General features: G+C 39.4%; 1 protein-coding gene across 4 annotated transcripts in view; it reads right to left on the bottom strand.

The window, feature by feature from the left end:
• Nucleotides 1-5,324: 5,324 nt before the first annotated feature.
• Nucleotides 5,325-10,729, bottom strand: part of LOC129718957 (beta-alanine transporter) — a 29,004-nt gene continuing 23,599 nt past the window's right edge. For 3 of the 4 annotated variants that reach the window (XM_055670222.1, XM_055670220.1, XM_055670221.1), the window contains exon 8: nucleotides 6,151-6,857. In XM_055670222.1, coding sequence (XP_055526197.1) covers nucleotides 6,185-6,857 — 673 coding nt within the window. In that variant the 3' untranslated portion in view covers nucleotides 6,151-6,184. Of the gene's footprint in view, nucleotides 6,039-6,150; nucleotides 6,858-10,729 lie in introns of those variants that run through there. The other variant, XM_055670223.1, reaches the window with a different exon arrangement.

Below are 10,729 nucleotides of genomic sequence, written 5' to 3'. Positions count from 1 at the left end.
TGCCTCTCTCTTGACTAGAATGACCAACAACATCCCGTCTCCCTCTAATAATAGCTCTAACAGCAATAGCCAAAATACAAATCCCCAATAGCAAAAACCACCACTGTAAACGCAACCGTTAGAACAACCACAGATTTTTAAATACAACAGAAATTAAACAGCAAGATATTATAATAGAACCACCAATTTTTTCCACATTTTTTTTTTAAATGAATCTTTCAAATTCAGCCACAAGCATCAATGTTAACACTACCGAACTCTACCAAACATTTATATGCTTCAAGAAGCCACAGGACAAAGAACAATTAGAATTGTAAGTAGATTATGTTTTAAAAATGTGAAACTTGTTTTAAAATCTGCGATTTATTTAAACAATATAGTTTTCCCTGATGAAGATACCAACCGGTGTGGAAACGTTGGACAAAATTAAATAATTGGTTCTGAAATTAAAGACCACTGAGCCGAAATATCCCGACATCAATATTACGGTCGATTTCCAGCTTTTATATAATAACAAATACACACGAAAACAACATGAAATAAATAAGAAAATGATCTTGGTGTAATCGAAACGTCACTGTCCTTATCTATAGGTCAGAATCGATTACCGTGGAATAGGGTGTAATTGATCAGTGGGGTGAAATTGATCATCTGAAAATTCGTGATAAAAATACTAATCCAAAGATATTGCTCTTACAACACTAGACAATGTTAATGTGTCCTTAAACGCAACTTTTGCATGATTCACATACCTGTCAAAGTTAACCCTTGCATGCCCGGTGCAATTTTTCATATTTCCGAAAAATTCTTCTAACTCAGTCAAAACTCTATCAAATTTAATCAAACGAGTTTCCAAATAACAAAAAAAAAGTATATAATTTACTTAAAGTAATCTTAGTTGAGGGTTAATTACGTTACGTCAATTTGGAGAAGTGAGTAAAATTTGATAAAAGCTCAAAAAATGAAAATTTTCAACAATGATCATTCCATATCATTAAAGAAATACTGATGAATTCGCAGGAAACCACAAAGATTTTAATTTCAGAGCTAGTTTTTGAGCTTTTGCAACAAACCGAATTGAAATCGGTCTAACTACGATCAAATAAGAGCAAATTTAGCAAATTTTAACCTGAAATATCGTTATTTTCGTTTCCTAACTAGCTGTAATTGATATTTTTCAGCACAGAAATTATCATTTATCTTTAGCATATCGACGATGGCCAGCCGCATTGATATCGTTTGCAAACAGAATGTCCAAATTTTACATATTTAAGGTAAATTTTCAATTTTTTTATCCATGTTTTGATGTTGCTTAAAAGGTATGCAATATAAAAAAGCTGTAACAAAAAATTTTTAAATAAAAATAAAATTCGGCCTTTCGTGATTCGGCCGATCAAAATTTCGGCCTTTCGTTAGTATTGATATAATTCGGCCGTTTGAAGTTCGGCCTTTTGAGATTCGGCCGTTTGTGTTTCGGCCGTTTGGAGCTATCCCCCTTTTAACATTCTTCGGTGTTAGAGGAAATACTTCGCCAACCCCAGCGTCTGTTCACCAAAATGGTGCGGTTAAAAACTGCGTCTGATCTTCATGTCAGGAGCGGCTGATCAAGATCCTGGTGTCAGCGTGGGACTCTAAACAGTGCTGATATGATAGTTCCCCAGCAAGACAAGGGGTTGGGGAAGGCCCAACGAGCCGCCGCGGACAACAATATGTTACAAACAACGTAAGGGATAATGCGGATCGGAACAGTCGAGATACATCCACGCAACTTCAAAGTCGTAGCGCTGCAGAAACTTTGTTGGACAGGACAGAAAGTATGCAAAAGCGCTGGTTCTTCAACTACAGCATCATCAACGTGCACTACGCACAGCTGGACCCGGTCTACGATAGCTGCCCGCGACAGGTCGTGAAAGTCGTCATTGGGGACTTGAATGCTAAGGTAGGACGGGAGGCAATGTACATACCGGTAATCGGACCAGATAGCCTGCATGCCGTGTCTAATGATAACGGCCATCGGTGCGTAAACTTTGCGGCCTTCCGTGGTATGGTAGTTCGAAGTACCTTCTTCCCCCCGCAAAGGTATCCACAAATCCACCTGGAGATCACTCGACCAACAGACAGAGACCACGCTCTAATCTACGGTAGGTTCTTCTCCAATATCATCAACGTTCGCACCTACTGCAGTGCGGATATTGATTCGGACCACTATCTAGTAGCTGTGTGCTTCCGCTTAAAACTCTCGACGGTGTATAACACCCATCGAAGTCGAACACCGCGACCAAATATCGAATAACAGCAGGACGTCGGAGTTGCACAGGAATACGTGCAGCAACAAGAAGGCTGCGTTACCCACGAAATAGTAGTTTGGCGCAGCTACTCTTAAAGTTGGTTGGAGGAGCATCCGATCTGCCATAGGTAGCACTGTTGTAGTGCTACTAGGTACAAGGGCTTCAAATCAGAGAAATGACTGGTATGACGGCTATTGCAAACAGTTAATCGAGGAGAAGAACGCAGCACGGACGAGAATGCTGCAACACCGTACGAAACGAACGTTGAACGATACCGACAAGCACGGAACAGCCAAAACTCAGTCCTCCGAAGAAAGAAGCGCCAGCAAGAGGAGCGAGATCGCGTAGCGATTGAAGAGCTAAGCCAAGCTACCGAAACTCAGAAGTTCTACAAGAAGCTGAACAGCTCCCGTAAAGGCTACGTGCCGCGAGCCGATATGTGCAGGGACCTGGACAGCAACCTGCTTACAAACGAGTGTAAGGTGATAACAGGTTGAAGCATCACTTCGATGAGCATCTGAACGGTGATGCAGTAGAGGGAGAGGACAGTATGCGCAAGCAGAAGACAACAGGATATCAGCTTCCGATTTCCTGGAAGTGGATGAGGAGATTGGCCGGCTGAAAAACAATAAATCTGCTGGAGTTGACCTACTTCCCAGCGAGCTGTTGAAATACGGTGTAAAAACACTGGTTAAAATAGTGCACTTGGTCATTGTCAACATTTGGCAGGAATGTTGAAAAAATAGCTACGTGAGTCAAATGTAGAAGTAGAAGCCATACAAGAGATACGTTTGCCCAAAATGGTAGTTTCAACCACGGGCACTTCTTTCAAGTACCACATCTACTGCAATGGCAGCGACAGATCGGAACGGGGCGTCAGTTTCGTGCGACTAGGAAACGAAGTTAAACCATCAATAACCGTCCACGCATATTGAGGATCAAAGGCAGGTTCTACAAATACAGCGTTATCAACGTGTCCGCGCCGACAAACGATAACATCGACGACGTAAAAGAGTAGCTCTACGAGCTCCTCACAAAGATCATCGTGGGAGATATTTATGCACAAATTGGGCGGTAGAAGTTCTGTTACGAAAAGGTTCCACTCTACCACCAACGACAACGACTTGAGGCTAGTCAACTTCGCTGCGGCCAGGAAAATGGCCATCTGTAGTACAAGTTTTGTCCCTAGATGGCCAGCTGTTGAAAACAACCCTTCGAAATGGTCTTGAACGATGAGCAAAGTATGTAAGAGAGTTGTCGAGGGGAACAGCAGAGAGTGTCATTTTTTTTCTCCGGCATACAGTAAGGAAATGTTAATAATTCCAAAGACTTTGACCGAAGACATTTCCGTCCTACAATCATAGGCCTATTTGAAAACTGCGTTTGAGAGAAGCTCGAGCTTTTCCTTTCTAGCCAGTGGATGCAAGACATATATATGAAGTCAGAGTTGTCTATGTACACTTGTATGATAAAGTCATTTTTTTTCGCAAAAAAATGTTAATTTTGTATATTCCCATGTTTTACCGCTTTAAAACTTTACTATTATAACATTTTGTTTGAAGTAATTCGTTAAACAGATTTTTATTTTGAGAATTTTCAAAAATTGTCCTCCTGAAAAATATGCTCGATGGCACAAAGACTACTCTGTTCCGCAACGGCTCATATAAGTCTAAACTTGAAAAACGTGCCAAATTACTAAGCATCTAAAAACTAAATCCAAGGAAGTCAAAGCGTTCAGAAATAAATTTGCCATTTTCAGTCAAGTTCCCGGGAACGAGACCAGTTTCTGGTTTAAAACCCTTCAAGTGACACATGAATCAGAATTTAAAAGCTATCTCAATAAAAGGTGTGATCCCCTTACAAACAACCCAGCCCGGGGCAAGTTCAGTCCTAACCGACGGCGGGACATTTTCTGACTTCCCTCACATCAGAAATTAAAGTCGTCTGGTGAGGCTTTGCTAATTACTTTGTCACAAAAATCATTGAACCTACTTTCGTCATGACTGAGTGACATCATTCAGGTCTGAGAAAATATTCATTTTCATCAGTTTCATCGAACAGAAGAATAGCACAGTATAATCAAATGGTTCGAATCAACTTTGTTTAAATGGATTAAGCAAACGGATCGAACACTCTGTGAAAATAACAAACAAATCCTCCTTCAATAGCGTACAGAACATGATCCGCATCGGAAACGGAAACAGAAACGATAACTGTCATCATCGTTGCAGTTTGATAGAATTAAACTATAAACCACTTTCCGCCCATGCAATTGAAAATGTACAAATCAATATTAATACTTCAACCACGACGACGACGACGACGCCGACGATGGTGACGACGAATCCACACAATGTTCTTTCACAAAGCCTTCCAGCCAAACCGCACGGCACTGGTGTAGATTCAGGCGATTGTCCTGGTTTCTCCCGAAACGATTGCTTTCGCCGCCCGGTTGTTGCAATGTGTGCAGCTGCAGAGCCCCCGTTATGTGATAACTAACAAGTGCTACTTCGATAAACTAGATACTGTACTGATGGCTCACTCTCTGTCTCTCTGGGCCAGTACTGCTTCCGGCTGTGCCAAAGAAAACTACCGACCGACAAACCCGATAGTGACGATGATGGCGATGATAGAAGGAAAGTTCATCAATTGTGTAAGCATGTTTACCGGCGAAACTTTGCACAATTCTGCTCTAGCGCACGATGGGCGAACCGTTCGTGGAGTTTTGTCCTCCGCAGCACAGAGAGCCGCCGTTCATGCGGTAGAACGATCGAATCAATACTTCCAATATCAACCCCCAGTAAGATATGGTTTTCCACTCAAGAGTTGTGTCCCGCACCGTTTTTGCAACGTTCGGTCCCGTACGATGAGGTCTATATTTATTCGATACGTTCGTACAAGGTGGAGTGTTCAAATTGTTTACGAATGCGCTTCACTGCACTGTGCAGCTTTTCCAGACAACATTGACATTTGATGTAATGCCAAAAACAGCACCGTGGGAGAAGAGATCAACAATAAAAATAATTCAATACTAGATAAAGTTGGATGCCAATTTTATTGGTTGGAAAACAAAATTTCCTTTTTACATCTCAAAAGTCATCACCATCAATGCTGAATTTCTTCAGCTCCTTGCGTTCTTCGAGCTCAACGTTGGGCATCTCCCCTACGTTTCTAGGCTTCTTCGGAAGTGCCCAGAAGGCCTGGTTTCGGCCAAAGTTTTGCGCTTGTTCGATGGTTTCCGGCAGCGTTTGATGAAGAGTTTCCGGCAGGAAGGACGAACAAATGGCACCTCCAATCATCAGCAGTCCAATGAAGATAAACGGTAACCGTACGTCGTTTTCCATTCCGAGGTGGACCGCATAAGGACCAAAAATGCCAAACAAATTGGACATTATAGCCGCGAATGCTAGACCCGACTGCCGCAAGCAGGTCGGATAGATTTCTATTGATTGCAAATTGACGGCGAAAAAGTTAACGCTGGAACAAAATTTAACGGCAATCGTAAGTACAATGGCCAAGGCCTCATACTGCGAGTCCCTTATAATCAGCAGGATTGGAATGCACAAGGCCGTTGCGGTGACATAAGCCAGTGAATTTGTTAGCCTCCGGCCCAGATTGTCCGACATTAGCTGCGCGATTTTGTACGCCGGAAGCTCGACCGCACTTTGCCACAAAAAGTTCACGAACGGATTGCCATCCATTCGGGAGCTCAGCAGTACCAGGATGAAGTATGTCACGTAGGTGAACATCCTATAGAGAAATGAAACAGAACTTTATTTGGGAAAAAATTGGAAAAAATGTTGTTTAATGAGTCTAAGAAACCAATTCTTTAAGAACATGTAACAAAATAAAAATCAAACTAAAAAAAAAACAATCAACTTTATTCAACTTCAAAGCTACGATCCCAGCTCCCCTTCACCATTGGTCGCCCCCTGATGAAGTTTCTCCGCCTCCTTCAGTTCTTCGCCAAGCCTCGGGTCGTCATGTGATTTTGGTTTTTTCGGCAGTGACCAAAATTTCTGATGCATTCCAAACTTCTGCGCCTGCTCGATCGATTCCGGCAGGGCCTGGTGCAGTGTTTCCGGTAGCCACGCGGCACAAGCCGAACCGAGCACCGACAGCAGCCCGATCACGGCAAAAGGATACCGATTGTCGTATTCCGTGCCCAGATAGACGACGTATGGTCCCAAAACGCCGAACAAATTTGCCATGATAGCCGCGAAGGCAAGCCCGGTCTGCCGCAGACAGGTTGGATAAATTTCGATCGACTGCAGATTCACGGCAAAGAAATTAATACTGACACATAGTTTCACCGCAATGGTGAGTGTAATAACAATGGCCTCGTGTTCGGCATTCCGGACGATCACTAGAATCGGAATGCAAATCAAAGCAGCTATCAAAAATGCGACCGAGTTTGACGCACGCCGACCGAACCTGTCCGTAAGAATTTGGCCAACTTTGTACGCCGGCAGTTCGATCGCACTCTGCCACAGGAAATTCAAGAACGGATTACCTTCCATTCTAGAACTCAGCAGCACCAAAGTGAAGTACGTGATGCTGGCAACGATCCTGGAAGTAGCAGAGTTTTGAGTGTTACAAACGGTGAGTATCGCGGAAAATTAACTCTTCGAGCTTTTGAAATACAATTCCAATCCTTTCAGCCAACTGTTCATGCATGTTGGTTTTTGGGTTCATATTTTCTATAAAAATCAGCCTATTGTTAGTCATGCAGTTTCATGCGTTCACATTTTTTATACGAATACAGTCCTTCCAGCCAATTGGTAATCCATGCATGTTTATGTTAATTAAATTTATAGTTTTCGTGCTTCTGCCAAACTATTATTCGTGCTTTTACCTTTGTAAATGATCATTTAGAACATATTGTTCCCAAAATTCCATGAAGCATCTGAAATGTTTCTATGATCATCTAGATGTAATTAGAATTGAATGAAACTTTGTACTCGCTTTCGATTTTGAAATACTATTTTTCAATGATTTCACCTACTAAAACACATTCGCCCTTTTAAAAAATAATGCTTGAGTCAAGATGGTACAAATATATATGGTAATGTTATGTCTCAAAGAGCCGAAATGAAATACAAAATGTTCGTTTACATTTCAACAATTTCAGGAATGAAACTGTAAAAAAGAACGAAATAAAATGAAATAATTCTAATCAAGTCAATCTAAAAACCATCAATGCACAGAATTATCCCTGCTTATTTTGTGTTTTTTTTTTTTACTGAAAAAAAAACAATTAACCTACACGAACACATAAATAACAAATTTCAACCTTCATCGAGCAATCATTCAAATATGGTAACCAAAAATATGGTCTGTTGATGCCTCTACATTATGATTTGTTATAAATATTAAGACCCTTTTTAATCCCTGTTATTCATTCTTTCTTACTAATACAGTCATGTTTGAAATAAAATAAAATTAACAAGCGGAAGGCTGCAAAAGAATGACTCAAAACTTTAAAGCATTATTTAATATTATTGTTGAAGCAAAATGGCTTTTTTCACGCATGAAAAACGTTCAATGTAAATTTTACTGACAATACTTGTAATTTCCTAGCATTTTTGAACGTCCATCTGATCTGATAAGTTTGAGTTAGCTTGAAGGCCCAATCGTAGAAAGCATAACGGGGCCAAAATTTCTGTTGGAGTGGGAAAAATCTTTATTTCTGTAGAGAAATGACAAACCTATAGTAACACAGCAACATTTAATTCTGGTTCGAAATAAAAATGACGTTCTTCCAACGTTCTTTGAATTCAACTAATTTCGTTATGATTCAACGCAAGTTGTTGCTTTAGTTACAATTATGATTTGAAATTTAACGAAATTGATTTACTATTTTCTTTTTCTGTTGAAAATAACCGATGCAATAAAAGAGCTGTTGAAAAAAAATGTCCTGAACAATATTTGCAGAAGATTAATTCTCCTCAGTATACAAGAATAGTTATGTTGTAAAATTACGAAAATTGTCATTGTCATTTTAATATTCATTTTTGATTTGGCTGAAACTGTCATTTTTTGCTATTAGAAATTTTTTTGAGTCACAGCTAATTCGTGAAAAGCTCTGGTCTTAGACCTTCAACAGTTTATGTGGGACTCCATATGATCAAAGCGGCTTTCTATATGGAGCGAACTAGAGCATAGAACGGCAATCGCAAGCTGCAGAGATCATTATCATCTAATGATGATTCCTTAGTTAGAATCCTTGCTTTAGCAATAATGTTTGAGTAATGATCCCTAAAACCTCAAGGTCTCTAACAATTTCACACTGGCAACCGGACATCCATTATTCTCGTAAACCAATTCAATGGTAGATTGCTTTCTCCTTAAGGATATGACACAGTATTACAGTATTTTTATGTTATGATAGTTAATTCCACACACACAATCTCTCGAACATTTCAATTACTCGTCAATGTAGTCTTTTATTCTGACGATGACGAAAATTTTAAGATCATCAGCATACCTCAGTTTACTGCCTCGAAGTAGAAATCGACAGACATCGTTGAAGAAAATAGAGTACAGTAATGGTTCCAAGATACTTCCCTGAGGCACTCCAGAATTGTTTGTAAAGTTGTAGGAGAGAGTCTTTCCAAGTTTTATGTTTAATTCACGGTAAACTAAATAGAATCCCAGCCGTCCAACGAAGAGTGTAGAGGCATCTTAATTCTCAAAACGCTGGACAGTGTCCAGGATTACCATATGAGCGGGGTATATGTATATAATTGACTGCTTTCAAACGTAACTTGTTTCTTCAGATTATAGTGCTTTTTAATTATTTATCATTTCTGCTATATTGCTGCCCAACAAAATAAACCACATACCGGTTATATCTAGCCCTTCTCATACGAATTTTATTATATGTTGAAATATATTTGCACAAACACTTCAATTCTTAGAGAGAAAAATTACAACTTGATTATACAATCAAGGCTAGGGGCACAAAAATTCATAAGAATGGTTGAATAGCTATAATCAATCACTTTTTTCCAGTTTGAGCTTTTGGAATGAACTTTTTTCCATTTTGTCGACCATTGTCATTTTTGCTGGATTTATTTTTCAACCATCTTCAGAAAAACAAGAAAAAAATAGGTTGAAACGTCAAAAAATTGTATAAAATAGTAAATGAGAGCTCATCGAAAGTCAACTCAAACCCGGCTAAATAAATCAAACGACGAACAGGGAATAGAGCAGTGAGGGGCAAAACTACGAATTGACCTTCTAGAAACATACGAGGAAACGTTAAAGTTAAGAAGACGTTAAAGTTACCTATCAAATTTGCCGTAGAGGTGAATGCCGCTTATTAGCCGACTCAGTAAAGGGTCGTGATCGTCTTGTTCAGTATTTAACTGACAAGATGTACAAATTTTTTACATATGACACCAAGAACGCCAAGCCGTTCAAGGTTGTCTTGAAAGGTCTCACCAACGATCAAACCGTTGATGAGATCAAACTTACTTTAACAGAATTACTTGGCATAGCCCCTACCCAAGTAATTCTAATGAAACAAAAATCACGAGGCGAAAACAGTCAGAGAACTGGAATTTCCCTTGTTAATTATTTAATTCATTTTAACCGCAATGAGGTTAACAACTTAAAATTTTTTGAAAAAGCACATGCTTTGTATAATGTGCGTGTAAAGTGGGAAATTTATAGGAAGTATGGCGGAGGTGAAAAGCATATCACCCAATGCCGTACTTGCCAACGTTATGGCCATGGTTCCAAATTCTGTAACATGGACCAAAAATGTCTTAATTGTGGAGACTCTTCTCACAAAAAGGACATATGTCCTGTGAAAGAGAGTAAAAATTGTCGCTGTGTGATTTGTAACGGCAACCATATGTCAAATTTTTATCAATGCCCAGTCCGTTTAGCAATTGTTAAGGCAAGGCAAGGTAAACAAAATTCAATTTCTCAATTAAAACCAACTTCAAAACAAAATTCTCCAAGCGTACCAGTGACGCATAGTTTACCTACTCCTTTGCATACCCGTTTAACTTATGCACAGGTTACAGGTAGTTCGAACATTATACCGCCGTTCGAAAATGACCGTTAATATGGGTAAGCAAGACACGCTAGAAAATAATTGTACACCTATTACTCCAGCTAATATTGCTGCCGAAAATATTTTTTCTAATGCCAACTGCCTGGGGCCTATTACGGCAGGTAAACTTTCTTTTTTTGCAACAGGCAATGTTCGATCTTATGAACGCCATGTTGCAGGCAAAATCAATGTTTGAAGCCATTCAAATAGGCACAAATTTTACTATTAAAATTGTTTCTAATTTAAAATTTAGCAATGATTTTAAATAAAACAATTAAAATATTAAATTGGAATACTCGCTCATTTAAGGCCAATGAGAATAAGCTTTTTAATTTTTTAACAGTAAATAATGTGCATATTGCAATTATTACTGAAA

The sequence above is a fragment of the Wyeomyia smithii genome, chromosome 1 (genome assembly GCF_029784165.1).
Source record: "Wyeomyia smithii strain HCP4-BCI-WySm-NY-G18 chromosome 1, ASM2978416v1, whole genome shotgun sequence".
Classification (NCBI taxonomy): domain Eukaryota; kingdom Metazoa; phylum Arthropoda; class Insecta; order Diptera; family Culicidae; genus Wyeomyia; species Wyeomyia smithii.
The sequence above is the reverse complement of the archived record's forward strand: the minus strand, read 5'-3'. Positions and strand labels throughout refer to the sequence as shown.